This window comes from Rhamphochromis sp. 'chilingali' (genome assembly GCF_963969265.1).
Source record: "Rhamphochromis sp. 'chilingali' genome assembly, chromosome: 2".
Lineage (NCBI taxonomy): Eukaryota > Metazoa > Chordata > Actinopteri > Cichliformes > Cichlidae > Rhamphochromis > Rhamphochromis sp. 'chilingali'.
This window is the reverse complement of record NC_137930.1, coordinates 65,082,663-65,100,693: the sequence shown is the minus strand read 5'-3', so window position 1 is coordinate 65,100,693 and position 18,031 is coordinate 65,082,663. Positions and strand designations below refer to the sequence as shown.

General features: G+C 38.2%; 1 protein-coding gene across 1 annotated transcript in view; it reads left to right on the top strand.

Annotated features, from left to right (window-relative positions):
* Window positions 1-1,690: 1,690 nt before the first annotated feature.
* Window positions 1,691-18,031, top strand: part of LOC308384936 (receptor-type tyrosine-protein phosphatase eta-like) — a 48,507-nt gene continuing 32,166 nt past the window's right edge. The window contains exons 1-4 of the mRNA XM_080863612.1: window positions 1,691-1,929; window positions 15,835-15,856; window positions 15,989-16,189; window positions 16,330-16,587. Of these exons, the coding sequence (XP_080719738.1) occupies window positions 1,864-1,929; window positions 15,835-15,856; window positions 15,989-16,189; window positions 16,330-16,587 (547 nt within the window). The 5' untranslated portion in view covers window positions 1,691-1,863. The remainder of the gene's footprint in view (window positions 1,930-15,834; window positions 15,857-15,988; window positions 16,190-16,329; window positions 16,588-18,031) is intronic.

Genomic DNA, 18,031 nt, shown 5'->3' with positions numbered 1-18,031 from the left:
TAACAAGAAAAACAAAGCTGATAAAATAGGCTATAAATAAGCTTTACATGAAGACTGGCCCTTATCATTCATACCATGTAGTTTATTTCTTTTATCATTCATTTGAATTGAGTTTACATGGAGAAATATAACAGCAGCCAGAGCTTCCATTTAGTCCTTCAGCAGACGATAAAAAAGTTTTTGTCGTGATCCTGCATTTTGTCTGCAGTGTTTTATTTCCAGACTCTCTGTTTCTGTTTGACTTTGTTTTAGTTTTCATTTTGAATATTACCTTTGCTCTGGTTCCAGTGTTTGTAGCAGTGACTCTACATTGAGCAGAGTAGTGGTGGTAGTGAAGGCTAATGAGATAGGGTGAACCATCCAAAACAGTGAACAGGGCAGAAGAGAGATGAAGACCGCAGTGCAGGGAGGGTGCAGCGGGTGGGGATGAGTGTCAAGGGTGTTTTGTGACAGCAAGATAGCAGCAAGAGTGAAAGGGGAGATTTACAAGATGGTAATGAGACCTGATGTGGTTTATGGTTTGGAGATGGTGCTGACAAAAAGACATGAGGCCGAGCTGGAAGTGAAAGTGTTGAAGATACTCAGGTTTTCATCGGGAGTGAACAAATTATCAGAGGGTCAGCTCAGGCTGAATGATTTGGAGACAAAGTTGATCTTGATGCTCACAGTTTCACAGCTGAAATAAAGATGTTTATGGCATGTCACAACAATTATCTTCATTGCTTTCCTAGTCTGAAAACCATCCCTGACTGAAACACCAACAAAATGCATTAAGTCACTAAGTCAAAGATTATTTAAGCACCCTATGTCTACTTTACTGTGAGTAATAATAGTGTTAGTGGCAACATACTTACTGCACATGTGGGAATACTGTAAGTTGGAATCGCCAACCAATTGACATTTTCCAGCTTTCTTCCGGAGCTCTTCAATTTTGTGTCATTACAACTGTGTGTCTCAGTATGTGGGTGGGACCCACTAGTTAGATACTTTAGACTTTATCTGTATAGACTATAAATAACTGAACTGTTGACCATGTCTTTTTCAGTATTAGTAATGGAAATTTCTCACATCTCTATGTTCCTTAACAGCTATCCGCAGGCTAAATGCACATCCTTAGACTGCATTAGTGGTGTTAGCTAATGAGTTAGGACTCAACGCTCATTCAAATAAAGTCACTTTTGTGGCCAAAGATGACTAAAACAACAAGACAAGGTCAAGCCATGAGTGAATATATTAAATTATAAACGGGTTTTGAAATTGCAGGTTTATTTGTTTTTTTAGTTCTTTAAACTAAGCTGTTCTTTTGTCTCGAGTCTTCAGGCATGAAATATCCCTCTCACTGTAGTCCCCCTTATCTTTGGCCTAATACTCTGTTTTGTTGTGAAATGACTGAACTGCTTTAGAGAGGAGAAACCAGGCCAGTGATATTAGGGATGTTTCCCAGTAACATTGGCTTTGGAAAATGGGATTTCCGTCGTGTTAGAAACGGGACACTGCATTCCTTCGACCTGCTTGGCAAAGTTATGGGAAGAATGTTGGATTTCTTAGAGGAAAGAGGGAAGGCAGACTTTTAGTTGATGAGGAAGTAGTTCGAGCTGAAGTGAGGAAAAACTGAAGAGAGGCGGACTACTCTGAATGACGCGCCTCTGGCCGCTGCTCCTCCCCGTGAATTCAGAGGAAAAAGTTTCATTCTCTCACTTTAAACTCTCCTGATGTAGCAACGGTTTGACTCAGGTGTTAGAAGAAAGTCCAGTCGTTGTTTGTTTTCTGTTGTTTTTTTTGCAAGCGAAAGGGAAGTTTGGACATGAAAGTGTGCAGCGGGTAGAAAAAGCACTAGAATCCGTTCTCCCAGTGTGCGGCATCATGAAGCTCTCAATGCGCTTCAGCGTCCCTCTGTGGACTCTTCTGGTCTTCAGCGCCTTCCTCAAGGTAAGAAAAACTTAATCCTTTTTACAATATGAGCGAAATTAAACACGACACTACTGCACTTTTCCAACTATTGCACTGCGCTCTGTTTCGGTGATGCGCACGGTTTTCATGAGTTCGTGGTTCCTGCACCTGTTGCGCAGGTACGTCCCCTAAGTCAGCAATCGGTGGAGTGTACCTCACGCTTAAAGGGAAAGTTTATGGAAAACATTTCTGCTGTTATAACACATTAATTTTGTGCTGATACCAACAAAGATGTAATAGTACAATAAAACTTGGTCCTTTGAAAGTTTCAACTGCATAAAAAATTATAACGATGGGTAATTAATATGTCGGACTTGAGCTAGAGAGTTTTAACAGTGACGCAATATTAAAATGCATTGCCAAAGTAGACTAAATGACTCACTCTCTTTGTTGGTAAACTGTTTGTTCAAGTGACCTGACCTGTAGTCTGAAATCCCCTGAAATACATTCCTCTGAAAAGAGGCTGAACTAACGGATAGACTGTGGCATCCAGCTACCACAGATCCACCTGTCCCGTGTCCCACTGATCAGTCTGCCCAGAGAGAGGGGGAGAAAAGATGAGAGAGTTTGAGAATGGCATGCGAGGATGTGTGTGGCCAACACAAAGGGGTCAGGAAAGGAATGTGGTGCAGCTCAGTGTCCCCTTCACTTCACAGACCCAGGGACTTGCCCAGTTACTTGTTCATCTCTAATAAGTGATAAGTGGCTTAACTACTTTTTTGTTTAGAATCAGAAGACAATTGAACAGCTGTGCTGCATATTCCAAGTTTAATATCAGTGCTTGATGAAAAGGCACGTTCTTTATGCAAATATTTATTCCATGGTGCCGTGATGCTGACTCTATTAATACACTTCAAAGGACCTGATCTGATACCTCTGCCACCCCGGCTCGCTTCTTTCCGTATGTGATCCTCACCGTTCTTCAGTGTAAAGTAACATGGAACCAATGATTAATGTGGAGCTGTGTCAGCACCGATCAAACGACAACAGAGCAAAGTTTTATACTGAGAAGGAGGATGATTTTAAATGCTTATCTGTGACATTGTTGCCGATGCACATTTAGATTGATAAACTGCGGAAATTGTTCCTTTGCACATTGTTTTTTTTTTGTTTTGTTTTTGAAGGGTGGAGCTGTAAGCCCATTCTGTAAGTAACTAAGCAAGTAATAGAAAATAAAATAAACACACACACACACACACACACACACACACACACCCCCTTTCATTTACTGGACAGATCAGCAGAAGTGACATGATGGTTTTGTGCTTCTGAAAGAGGAGGTGGATAGAAAAGCATGGGTGGATAGATTATGAGTTTCACACCAGAGATAGCAACTGTTTTCACTTTTCCCATCAGCAGTCAGCAGTATCTTTTATTTACTTATTTTTTAGATACTCAATATATTGGCAACACCTTAATAATAATAATGGATTGCATTTATACAGCGCTTTTCGAAGCCCTCAAAGCGCTTTACAATGCCACTATTCATTCACTCTCACATTCACACACTGGTGGAGGCAAGCTACAGTTGTAGCCACAGCTGCCCTGCACACTGCAAGCAGACTGAACGAAGCGAGGCTGCCATATTGTGGCATCGGCCCCACTGGCCATCACCAGTAGGCGGTAGGTGAAGTGTCTTGCCCAAGGACACCACGACCGAGACTGTCCGAGCCGGAGCTCGAACCGGCAACCTTCCGATTACAAGGCGAACGGCCAACTCTTGAGCCACGATGGCTTAACTTTAACATAGATGTTCTGATTAAAACCTCATCATCATCCTGTTTTTGTATTCAGTTATGAGAAATGACCACTGCTTAATATTTCCCCCTGTTAATAATTAAATGCAGCTTGTTGAAGTGTCCTGTTGAAATACACAAATGTTCTGTTAGCACATCACATGATATCTCTTATTTCCATTGGGGAAGTAAAGGTACAGAGACCTGTTAACTAAGTCAGCTTCTGTGCAGGTTGAGCAGCGATGAACACTGGCTGCACGCTACACATGCAAATAAAACCCTGACACGAGTACAGTTGTTTTCTGTAGACTAAAGAGAACGGCAGACTTTACATAAGGCTTTAACTATGGGCATCAGTTTAGAAATTTGTTGTCAGTTTCTTGAGGCCAGAAACTTGTTTAACTTAATATTTGTGAATACTACGCCTCAATTTGGAATTCTTTCCAAAGATAAGAGACACGAAAATCTTCTCATTTCGCTCAAAACATGTTTCGTTTGATTCCTCCGGGGCTAAACTAAGAGTGCTCCTCACTCCACAGAACAAAGAAATCTAAGAGAAAGTAATTTCTAGCTTAGGTGTGATGCTGGAAAATTCCCCAGTTGGTTTAATAAAAAAATTAATAATTATATATTTTTTATTATTAATTGAAAAATTCACAAGAGTTAGTCTTTTAAAAAAATCCTTGCATGACTTAAAATATCAACCCTCGTTTTTTCATTTTAATGAGATATACTTGTGGTTCTTATGGCAAGTCTATACAGTATACATGACCACAACACAGATATGTAAAAAAGACATAAAAGCTTCTTATCGAAATCTCTGTCTGACTCTCTTCATCTGCTGGCAACTTCCATTAGAACAGTTTTCTTACATTTTACTACAACATCCAAATATAGATATTACAATTTTAACCATTCTGTGTATTTTTTTTTTTAAACTTGACTGGAACATATGAAGCATAAGGGTCAGAGGACAAAATCGGCCTAGCAAGGACTCCAATCAGGCCCAGTGGATGACTTTGAAAAATGTGAAGGAGGGTTAAAAATGTGGATTTTTAGCTGTATTTTAACAACAAAAAAATTTCTTTAATTTCTTACATTTTAAACCCAAACACAGATGTCTTTCATTCACCCCAGCAATATAACACATGAGATGAAATTTTGAAATTGTAGGTATTTAATATCCTAAGATATCTCAAGGATTTAATGTGTAATTAACCATCAGATAGAAAGGGGAGTTTCACGTGTCCGGTGCGCTAGACATCAAAGTAAGCTGCATGAGGCCCTCGATATAAAAGGACTTTGACAGTATCTACTATTTAAGTATCTACTCTTATAAATGCTTTTAGAATATCTTTTATCTGTACCAACATTTAGTCCTAACTTTAACTTTCATAGAAACTTTTTTGCTTGGAGGATTGCAAATATAGCCCCTGGTCTTTTGATGAAACAGCGGTATAAACTTGGGGCCGTGTTCACAAACATTTTAAGAATCCTCTGACAGATGAAGTGGGCCTTCATCTGTCAGAGGCCTCGGGGGATGTGACTTTTCTAAGCTATGACTGTTGGGCCTTGTTTATGGGCAAAGAAAGGTCTGAAAGTCACAAGGTGTGGTCAAACCCTATGCTGCGTATGACACCTTTAAAAAGGTGTGATTACATGAACAATAAAAGAAACAAACATACAAAAAGCTTACAGCCTACAGACATACCTGTTTGCACAATTGCAACACCCACTCACATGCTGACAGTTACTTTAATTATTTGCTAACCTTATTTATTATCTATTTATTGTTAAAAGGGAAAACAAGCTTTCATCACTTACATTTGTACCGTGTCTCTGTGTTTATGTTTACATATCGGGAATGTAAAGTATGTATGCACATACTTGAGTAGTGGCTCTTAAGATTATGTAACTGAGGCTAGTATGTTTACATACATTAGACAACTATAACCACACAATCAAATACTAGACTCCATCTCTCTCCATCCTCGTCTCCATCAGCAGTTACATGAACTACATGACATTTCCATTAAATGTGTGGTAATGATGATCATGTCTGGCAGCGCTGGGCAAAAGTTAATATTAGTTACTTAGATTACACAAACATTAATTTAAAAAGTTTAAAAAAATTTATTTTAAAAAGTCACAGTAAAAAAATGTAAATTCAGACACATAATCCCTCTAAAGAGAGAATGGAAAGGCAAAGTAGAAAAGGGGAAATATTGTGCTTCCCTGTAACTTTTTTTGCATACAGATATTTTCCATTAGTGGAACTTAATATGTCCACCGTAGCTATGTCTAGTGTCAGTTTTGGTTTAACTACTGATTGAACCATATGAGGTATCTGAACCCACTAATGCTGAAATATCTATGGGTAGCCTCGGTAAAAGCGGGCTGTATGTTTGTTAACAAACTTTATTGTAATGTCATTGTATGGGCCTACATTTTTTTGGGGGAGGGGCTTAAAATATATAATATGCAATCATTTGTTATTAATTTAATTTATAACTATAACAGAAATAATGGAAGTAAAAGAGATTCAAAATAGGTTTAGGTGGTGTGCTCCATATAGACTGCATCTGAGGTCATAGTCTGGCACACATCCATTAATGAACCAGGAAAAGTATAATACTTTGCATGTGTATATGGTTGTGTGCATCATTTCTTTGTCCTCCCCATGTCCTGCATCTGCGTCTCTCACTCTCTTTCTTGGCTTGCTTACCAGAGAATTGTGGCATTACTATTAGTTAGAAATGTCTTGGAACAAGGAAATGTGATGTTTTTTAACACTCTAAAAGAACTGGCTCATCTGTGGTTGTGGACATTGCGTGAGGAGCGCTGTCTTTCCGGCAAGCTGCAAGCCTTATGCCTGAAATGTGGGTGACGTTTGATGACGCGCGGTATCTCAATGACGTCTGATAAGTTTCTTTCTCCTGATGCATCCTGCTGGCTTTATACAAATTAGAAAGCCTTCCAGTGTTTTGAGTCCCATTACTGGTCTAAAGTGCAAAAGTCACAAATCAAACCCTCCTTTGTAGAATGGTGCACCCTCCACCCACTCCCAGGCCCCTTCATCTGCATCAAGACTGTCCAGTTTCAAATTGACATCCCCAGACCTTCTGCATTCAGCCAGCACTGCGAGTCGAAGTGCAGCTTGTACAATTTGAATTACAAAGAGTCACAGTTCCCCGTCCATGTAAATGAGACACAGGCTCCTCTCCGAGCCTGAAAGGCCTTATTGTCAGCAGATAACTATCTTTTTATCATTGGCATTTGAGCAAGTTATAACTAAACAAGGCTGTCGGAGGACAAAAATATGATTATTTTGCTGTTGTTTAATTTTTGCATCATAATGTCTTTCCAGAAAAGTGATTAAAATCAAAATACTATACAGCTGCCTACGTCAGTCAGTTAAGGCTGTTCATCAGCATCATGGGTGGTAAAATGTATAGCATTTATAATCTCACATAACTAAATATTCTATTTCGGTAACAATTCTCTAAAGAGTTCAATAAGTCAGTCAGTTACTCAACTACTGTTGGTAAGATTGGTATAAAAACGTGCATAGACTGGTTTGCCCATTAAACAGGTTAAAAAGGCTTGTTAAGTGATAACTGCTGACCACAAAAGGAGACTTTTGCTAATAAAATAAACCGCAGAAAGTGTTGCTTTACACCCAATGTTTCACTTTCACACATTTCAAATATCAAACTGCTCACACACACTGGTGTGATGAGTGTAACGCACTGGCCCTCTGTGCCCAGCATTTTGTGGGTGTGGGTATGTATGCATTCATGCACTGTTGCATTACGAGGAAGCTCTTAACGGTAAGAGCATTGTGCTCAGATGGGTATCTGCAGCTGGCAGCTCCACACTTGGCAGAGGGCAGCACAGTGCTGGGGACCGTAAATGCTACGTAACTCATTTCCATATATTCTGATGTGGCTTCTGATAGGAGCTGCTAAACGGCGGTGTGGGAGGCTGGTACCTGGAGACAAACACCACTGATAGCAAAAGACAGCAGCTAATTTTAGACGCAGCATTCAGCATTATTTTATGATTCATCGTCCTATATTGTCTGAAAGGATCATAGTTATGTAGGAAAAGAATAGAATAAGCAGTGCATCAGATGTTGTTACTTGTTGAGCTATGTTGTGGGCCCAGTTCACACATGATATGATATCTCACTTTATATTATTAGGCAAGTAGTGTGGTTATCAGTTCCCCTGACATGAGCTATAGAGTGTTACATTTGTTCGTCATTTATATCAACGAAATTTGATGGATCATGATCTTTATTATAAACGTTTAACTTGTGGTTTTATATAGGTTTAAATGAAGTATCTCGCAGTCTTAAAGAAGAGCAGTGTTGATCACTAAAGGTATGTTGTGCTTTGGATGTTGGTGAACTTACAGCTTTGCTGAATTAACAGCAAACGTTCAGGGTTAGCAGGCAAAATTAGTCACTCGTATGTATGGTGATAATCTGAATTATTTTTATGGTGATTGCAAAATATGTATCCCAAGGATGAAAAAATAAAAGTTTAATATATGACTTAATTTTTTAACTTTTTAATCTTTATATTGTTTTAGTGTACACTGAGGGCCATGGCAGCATTGCAATGTCAAATTCCTGTGTATGACTGTACATATGGGCACTGACAATAAAGCTGACTTTGACTTTTGACAAAGCTATTAGTCGACACAAGTAAGTGATGTTTTGGCAACAGCAGCGCTTTAAGTAGACACGGTGAAGTTTTGATTTATTGGCTCTAGACCTTTGCATGACTAAACAGGCTGTAGGTATGAAGTAAAGCCAAATGCCTGACCTCCCTTAATATGGTCTAAATGTCTTATCAGGCATCTCTGGGTGGGCTCAGGAAGTTACATTAGAACAGAAACAATGAGCAGGTCACTCATATGCAGGCAATGACCTTTTAAATAGAGAACAGTCTGCCAACTTATTGCTAGAGAAAAATAGCAGCTTGAACAAAACTTGTCCACGTCATGCTGTACTTTAATGTTTGTATCACAAAAAAACTGCTAATATCACAATCCACTAACACACTATATACACACAGAGGTTTTAAATTACTCTGGATAATCAGACCTCTACTCAGGTTCAGGTTAAGAGGTGCTATAAAAGGAAATACCAGATCACACTCAAACCTATTAATCAATAACAATGGTAAATGGATGCACTTTGTCTCACCTTACCAGACACAACAAACCAAGGTATTGGGAGCTACAGGTCAAGTTCAGTCACATAAGAAGAAGATTCAAGTATTACCCACATATTATTTTACACTCTGGGATAAAGAAAAAATCTGATCTCACAGAATTATATGAAATGACCACAATATATTTATTATTGCCAATTGTGGTCAACAGGTCAAAGTAATTTATTGACTGGCTGTAATCATGCGATTGGACGTCTTTTATAGGACAGAATTCAGAAAGAGATCAGTTTAAGGTAGGTTTTAATTTGTGTCCAATTTTTAATATAATAGGGCAAGCATTGCTTGGCTTACTTGCTCTATAGTAAGTCTTAACTCACACATACTGTTAGGACTACATAATCAGAGCACGTGTTAAGTACCAAGAAGTTAGCATACCCCTGCCTGTGATAAATAATAATACAGTTAAGGACAGGAGATATCAAATAAAGAAAAAAGAATTTTAAAAGAAAGAATAAAGTGAAGGATCACTTTCTAAAAAAACTGATAAAACACAAGAGTGGAAAAGGTCAAACAGAGAAGGAGCAAAATCAGAGGAAACTATCAATATTTAATTTGTTCCTTGTCAATCGAAACACCTAATACTAATCTTCAACACACACAGACCTGCACACATAATCGTTAGAGTCAGATAACGTGATTTTGCAGAATTTACAGCTGGAGAGGAATCTACTTTCTCCACTCAGCAGGTCAGCAAGGGCACAAGACCCATTTTTAATAGTTTGTGTAATTTGAGAAGTAGAAACAAAGTATTGTGCAGTATTATGTAAAGTAGTGAAGTATTATGAGCGTATAGTGTTAAAGGCTGATTCTTGAACAAACAGCTTTAGAGGTCATTTCTTATTATGCAGGAAGGAACTCGGACATTATCAGGAGGTACAAGGAATCATAAGGAATCAGAACGTGGTAGGGCGTGTTTAGGGGTGATGTAATGTTTACACAGTGGTCAGTACAGCCATTTCCTCCTCCTCCTGCAGAACGGCCCAGTCAAAGGGCCTAGATAGTGTACATGGTGAAAGGGTCATTGCCACATGGAGAACTACAAGAAGAAACTGAAGATTGTTTCAAACAGCAGTCTGTCGTCGCACTGGAGTTGTTTAAAAACGCCCATCAAATGTAATATGAGTAGGATAAAAGACTTAAACAGCAAATTTACTGTTTCTGCACAACAGTTCTCTAACACTTTTCACATAGAAGAGCCACAAATAATACCAACAATGAAAAACAAACCTGAGATGGGTGGAGTCGCTGTGGATTCAAAAGGAAAATGAACCATTTCTTGGGCACTATTTCCCAAACGGGACTTGGAGCTTTGGTTATTTTTGCTCTCTGAGTCAGTGTCAAGGCATAATTGCTTAAGATGATGCTTTGTTTATTTACTCAAGAGAAAATAAGTGATTCTTAGGAAGAGGGCCAAGGGAAATACAACTCCAGGGAGTCATAGCTTAGAAAAGTCACATCCCCCGAGGTCAGCTTTGCATGAAAACGTGAGATTGTCATAGTATTAAGATGCAGCTCTTACACAATGGTATGTGACCTTTACCATATTCTTCTGATGCTGGAAGAAGTTCAGTTTTTCGTTTTACTTAACACAGTTTAACATGTGTTTACTACATTTACTTACTGTACCAGGGCATTGAAAACATATTTTAAAGTACAAACCGCCTATTCAAAAGTACTTCTTAATTTTTGTATTACCACAAAGTCCTATTTGTAGCATCTCTGGTGTCCATCTAAAACAGCTGAAGGGCTTTCACCCACTATTATAAAACTCTACGTGTTCCATTTTCTTAAGGGCCTCTTCCTTCTCTTCCATGTCTTTTTTTAAAAGTGAACTTTTTTGGGTTACTAACATTAAAAACTTGGTTTTTAACATGAGCTCCAAGTGGGACATTTAGTCAGTAATCCCCACCCCTCAACAGCACCATGGTAACATGCCAAATTCAAATAATCTTATCTAAATCTAATTCATAAAGCCATTTAAACTCAAATTTGTTCTAAGATCATTTTTAAGGTGATCTGTTAATGTGTAACTTTGGTGACCCCCAGTGGCATTATGAAGTACATCCAGAGAATGCAGACTTTAGAGATTCTTCATGGCGTCCTAACATGTAGTATGGCTGAAAAAGAAACATTTCAGTATAAACTTAAAGTCATGGCAATTGTACAGAAAGATACAAAGTTAAAAGACTCTCAGTGTTGGCACAAGATCACTGTTTATCTAAAGAGTTTATCTAAACAGGTTGTCCAAACCCAACCCCAACATTAGCATGGTGTGGAATGCTTTTCTATTACTAACAAACTACCTGTGGTGGAAAAATGTCACTAAATTAGAGATGCTTAAAACATTAACACTCTCTCAGAGTGTTTGTCCTGTTAGGCAGAAACAGCAGAAGTGTAGTCATGCACATATATATACTTCCTCATACACTCTGTTCTTCCTGTTAAAGTGCAAAATCCACCCAGCTTACTTGAGTTTTCATTTCACACTACATGACCTAGTGTAGTGGTTGGTTGGGTAGTTAGTCTTTGGGTTTAGGTCAAAAAGAAAATAGTTGCAGCTTTAAAATATTGTTTACTGAGCATTGTAAAAAAAAAAAAAAAAAACTAAATAAAAGACCATCAGACAAGTCAGGCTTTACTGAATGTTTATATATTAGATCCTGGGGGGAGACACAAATCCTTTTTAGGGTGCGCCAGAAGGCCATCTGGCGTAAAAATCAAACATCCACATGTGGCGACCCTTTGTGAATAAGGGAGCAGCCAAAAGTAGCTTTAATAATACGTTAACACCCTCCATCTGATCGTGAGGCTTTTGAAACCTTTAACTTTGACGTCAGTGTGCGAAACCTTTGTTCTTCAGAAACAAGAACACTAGCAAAGAGGACTGAAAAAGGGCAGGGTCACTGTGAATAGAAAAGGAAACAGTAATGGGTGGGTTGCTCATGTGTATCGGCAGGTGAATGGGGCGACTTTGAAAACTGGGATGGATTTTTTTAAGATTCCTAGTCTGATGATTTTCAATTGTTAGACCCATTATTAGCATACTATGATTCAATATTTACAAATTTAAGAAAGAGAGAAGTATATATATATTAAGTCGTGGCTAATAAAATAAAAATGTGCACTTAACTAGCAATTTATGAGAATGTAAAATACAACTTTTGACACTAAGGACTGACTGAGTCTGATGGACATAGTCAAGACAGAAAATGTTTAAAATATTAATAATTTTGCAAACGCTGCAAATTAGTCTCAACAGATCTGGTGGTTTGTTGTCACCAAAGCTGAATAAAGTTTTTCAGAAGGTGCAATATTCAGAAAAATTTGCAACTAACACATTGTTTACAGTGGCTTGCAAAAGTATTCGGCCCCCCTGAACTTTTCCATATTTTGTCACATTACAGCCACAAACATGAATCAATTTTATTGGAATTCCACGTGAAAGACCAACACAAAGTGGTGCACACGTGAGAAGTGGAACGAAAATCATACATGATTCCAAAAACTTTTTATAAATAAATCACTGCAAAGTGGGGTGTGTGTAATTATTCAGCCCCCTGAGTCAATACTTTGTAGAACCACCTTTTGCTGCAATTCCAGCTGCCAGTCTTTTAGGGTCTGTCTCTACCAGCTTTGCACATCTACAGACTGAAATCCTTGCCCTTTCTTCTTTGCAAAACAGCGGCCACACATAACGTTTTGTATTTTGGCTAAAAAGTTCCATTTTGGTCTCATCTGACCAGAGCACCTTCTTCACATGTTTGCTGTGTCCCCCACATGGCTTGTGGCAAACTGCAAACGGGACTTCATATGGTTTTCTGTTAACAATGGCTTTCGTCTTGCCACTCTTCCATAAAGACCAACGTTGTGCAGTGCACGACTAATAGTTGTCCTATGGACAGATTCCCCCACCTGAGCTGTAGATCTCTGCAGCTCGTCCAGAGTCACCATGGGCCTCTTGGCTGCATTTCTGATCAGCGCTCTCCTTGTTCAGCCTGTGAGTTTAGGAGGACGGCCTTGTCTTGGTAGGTTTACAGTTGTGCCATACTCCTTCCATTTCTGAATGATCGCTTGAACAGTGCTCCGTGGGATGTTCAAGGCTTGGGAAATCTTTTTGAGGCCTAAGCCTGCTTTAAATTTCTCAGTAACTTTATCCCTGACCTGTGTGGTGTGTTCTTTGGACTTCATGTTGTTGTTGCTCCCAATATTCTCTTAGACAACCTCCGAGGCCGTCACAGAGCAGCTGTATTTGTACTGACATTAGATTACACACAGGTGCACTCTATTTAGTCATTAGCACTCATCAGGCAATGTCTATGGGCAACTGACTGCACTCAGACCAAAGGGGGCTGAATAATTACGCACACCCCACTTTGCAGTTATTTATTTGTAAAAAAAAATGTTTGGAATCATGTATGATTTTTGTTCCACTTCTCACGTGTGCACCACTTTGTATTGGTCTTTCACGTGGAATTCCAATAAAATTGATTCATGTTTGTGGCTGTAATGTGACAAAATGTGGAAAAGTTCAAGGGGGGCAAATAGTTTTGCAACCCACTGTACAATATTAGAGAAGTGAGTTCTCCAAACTTAAAATATTTTATTTACCAAGAATACCACAAGGATGAAAATGTCATGGTATCACAAAGGGATTTGGAATTTTAAAAATAAAGGGATTTGATTGGTTTTAATGTTGTAACAGTCACTGAATTTGTGTACGTTAACCCATCTTTTTAATGTGATGTCTTTTCTAAAATAAAACCTAAATATTTATCTTGTGTTATATGATAAACATTTACAAGGATGTTTATCAGTTTTATGGCACAACTGCTTTTTTGAATAAATAAGGAAATACTCACACAGATGCATTTCTAATTTAGATGATAGGTAGTAAAGAAATATCGTTGTATGTTGAAGAGACAGACAGTCAAACGCTAAACTGTCATTTGCCTCTCACTTTGTTTGTGATCTAATCATTTTTTTAGTTACCCACTTTGCTACTATAAATGTACTTTTACATGTGACTTGTGGCTACAGTTAGTAAATATTTCAACAAACCTTTACTATCATATCATAAAACCACAAAGATTCACCTCATAATTCTGTGGCAGATGCAATAAAATACTTGCTGAAATGATTTGCAGCGACCATGACTGTCGTTTACAATTATGAAAGAACCTTATTCTGAGCCTGAGTTGCCTCTAATGCATCTATCGGGGTGTGAGTTTGTGCGTGAATGGTTTAGAAAAGTGCTTGTATAAATGTGTGTATGATCGGCTGAACAAAGCTTGTAGTTTAAAGAAAGACCTGTGATCAGGTTATATGTCTTTAGAACGTGTTTATCTTCGTGAAGATTCCCTCTGGGATTAATAAAGTCTCTCTGGTTAAGTCTGTCTGGTTTTAAATTGTTCTGTAAAACATGTAGCATTTTGCCAGCATTTTACTGAGTATCTGGAACTTGGAAATGAGTAGTTTCAATTTTCTCCTGTGTGTTTTATCAGGCCACTTCATTCTCAAATAATCAAGTTTGGAGTCAGTCAGCATTTTAAGTTGTTCAAGTGACCAAGAACCAAAGATCATGAGACAGCTGTGCTCATTATTGGACTGAATGTAAAAAAGGGTCACGATCGGTGAAAACAGAAAGAAACTGTTATGATTTTTTTGCAGGGTAAATATTCACATAGTGAAGAAAAACCTAAAAGCAAATAGGTTCATTGTGCAGTCAAGAACAATATATTCACAAATCAAACCATATAAACAGACGTCAAACAAAAAACAAATCTAAAGCCTCTTTAACTGAAAAAAAAAACATATTTCCTCTGCTTTCAGCATCTGAATGTTTAAATTAGTAAGTTTACTAGTGTAGTTCATAACTAGGTTAGAACAATATCATTTCATTGCATTATGGCTTCCAAAATTGTCACTAGTTGACTGAAAAACTTGCTAAACTGAACACTAAAACATTGTGCTTTAAGGTCTGTTCCGCCATTATTAGAAGTTAATAATTGGCCATATCTGTGAGCCTTGTGAGGGAGACAATGATGCAGGTTTGAGCTATGATGCCATGAGTTTAATATTTAACTGAGTGGGAAACAGTTTGAAAGGTAACATATCAGCAAGTAACTGTGAGCTATTTAAATTTTGGCTAATAAGTAATGTGGAATCAAAGCTTGGTATTTGGCTCGATACCAGGATACAGATGAAATACAAAGCTGACGTGCATGTTGTATTTATATATGCTGTGAGCAGCTTTACTTTATCCCCGAGGAATCAGATATCATCATGAAATCCAAGGAGGAGGAAGAACAATATTCAGAACAGCAGTTCCCCACATTTCTTCGTACCTTCAAGGCTGTTGAAGGATTAGAGATGGTTTTTATTAGCGGAGTCTACTTCCTTGTTTGTACTAACTAGCACAAAATCGTGTTCTTTTCAGCTGTTACAGTGAAACTTTATCACACGCTACTGAGCTTTTGTGTGTTTTTTTTTTAACCATCAAAATAGAAAATGTGATACCTAAACAGATCTGTGTGTAAACATTTTGAGGTTTCTAATTTAATTTCTGGTTCCTGAACACTTACACATTATGTGTAGGAAAATGTACAGATGAAATAATTCCCCACATGAGTGTGATTTGCAAGGAATTCTGGTCGAGAAACAGCTTGACGCTGCCATCAGGTCAAATCATGTTTTGGCTGGTTTGACCTGATAGCAGGTTCACTCTCCTTTCACGCAGAAGGAACAAAAAAATCCTGCATACACATCCAGCTTTGAATTTCAGCAGTGACCTGTGACATCGAACAGCTGGTTGGTTTTGATGCTTTAAATCTGTTCAAAACTAAATGCTGACCTCTGCTGGTGTAAAAATGATTTACCTTGTTTTTTTTCTGTGTTAATCTCTGCAGAGCTCCCAAGCACAAAATATCTGTAAGTACTGGTTCCTCATTTATTCATGTGCTCTCTGTTTAATATTTTGACTTTTTTATAGCTCAAAACTGAAGTTTTGTGAATTTCTCACTGTTGTCTTGAATGTCTTGGTTTTCTTGTTCTTCTTTTTAGCGAATTGTGCAACAGGAACCTTAAATATAACAACCACCACAACAACAGCAGATGTCACCTTTCAACTTGACTCAAACTGCAGCTTAACAGTTGGCAGTAATATGTCTGAAAAAGGTTTAATAACTGGTCTGACTCCTGGAGCTGTCTATCACATTGTCTTAAACTGTTCAGGCTCCTACAATGTGTCAAACATCGCAACAAGTAAGTCATTTTATTTTTCTTAAATATATAAACTAATGATTCTGTGAGTTGGATGACAGTGATGTTAATATTGTTTTATAGCCAAGAATGAGGATATGATGAACTGATTCTTTTCCTGTTGGCGTATCTCTAATTCACAGAGCCAGAAACGGTCAGTTTAACAGTCACTGATATCACAACATCCTCTATGTTTGTGAGCTGGACTAAACCAGTGGGAAACAGCTCCTTCTATAAAGTACAGTGGACAGATGGAGGAACAAGTGCCCCTGTAACTGTCAGTGACACGTTTAAGATCATTACTAACCTGACTGCTGGTGTCCAGTATGAAATAAATGTCACTGCAGTGGCAGATGATAATCATACTGAAGGACAGAGTGCTACTGTCACCAACTACACAAGTAAGCGAGCATTTACATGTTTTCATACTGTGAATTAGTGACTGTCTGCTGAGAATATCTGGTAAAATAAGGAGTCTTCTATCATCATAAGATAAGTTAAATTGAAAGGAAAGTAGAAGAAGAAATCCAGATGTAGAAGAAGAAGCCCTTTGAAGTGAGAAGGTTGGATCTCTCACCGATGTGTCCTCATATAACAGCTGTAGTTGTGCTCGCTCTGTGTTTGAGTAACAGCTCCAATAATGGTTTGCATTTCTTTTGTACGTCTAGTTTAGATCTTCCTCTGAACTTCCAGCTGCATGAAATGTTACAGGGTCAGCATGTTGCTGCTCGTGTGTTTTTACTGTAACTTTGAGACGGAGAAGACTTGAGCTGATATTTTAATTGTTACCCATGTAGAGACTTCTCCCTTACAGAGCCTGAAGTAGTCAGATTACTCAGTGTTACTGCTTTCACAACGTCCTCTGTATCACTGAAGTGGACTGAAGCAGAGGGAAACAGCTGCTTCTATCTTGTAGAGTGGACAGATAGACATTTAAATGAGAATCACAGTGTGAATAACACATAAATAACCATCAGTGCACTAACTGCCTGTATGCAGTACAGATTTAGAGTTACTGCAGTGGCTGGTGATGAGCAAACTACGGGAGCTGCAGAGTTAATTTCACTGTATACAAACAGGATGTGCAGGAATTCCCATGCATTTTTTGCTCAAATAAATTCTACAATGAATTAATGATTCAGTCTAAAAAATGATCAATCTGTCTCTATTAGTGTTGTATGTAACACAGGCCTTTAAGGTGGCAGATGGTTGCCACTACCTGAGCCTGTTTCTGCTGGAGGTTTCTTCCTGTTAAAAGGGAGTTTTACCTCCCTACAGTCGCCAAGTGCACAAAGGAGGCTGTTTGATTGTTGCCGTTTTCTCTCTTTTAGTGTAGGGTCTTTACTAAAGTGCTTTGAGCTAACTAATTTGGCTCTATTTAAAGAAAATAAAATTGAATAGAATTGACTTCTCATGCAATTACCCTCTACTCACAGAGCCTAAATTAGTCAGGGATCTCATTGTCACTGAAACGAAAAACTATGAGAGCTGCAGAGTTAATTTTACTGTATACACATAAGATATGCAGGAATTCAACATCTGAATGAATTTGATATCAATGTTTTTCAAATGCTGTCCCTTAGGTGTTCTTTACTAAATTTGCTTCATATTTGATGGTGTCATTTTCTAATTTTAAAATATATTTATGTCAGTTTTCGTGTTTTTGCATCTTCCTCTCTGTAACACACAGAACCTGAAAAAGTGAATGATCTTACTGTCAGTGAAACCAGGACGTCCTCTATATTTCTGAACTGGACTGAGCCACAGGGTCAAAGGTCTTTCTATAGAGTAGAGTGGACAGATGGAACAATAAACATGAATAAGACTGTGACTGAAACTAAAGTA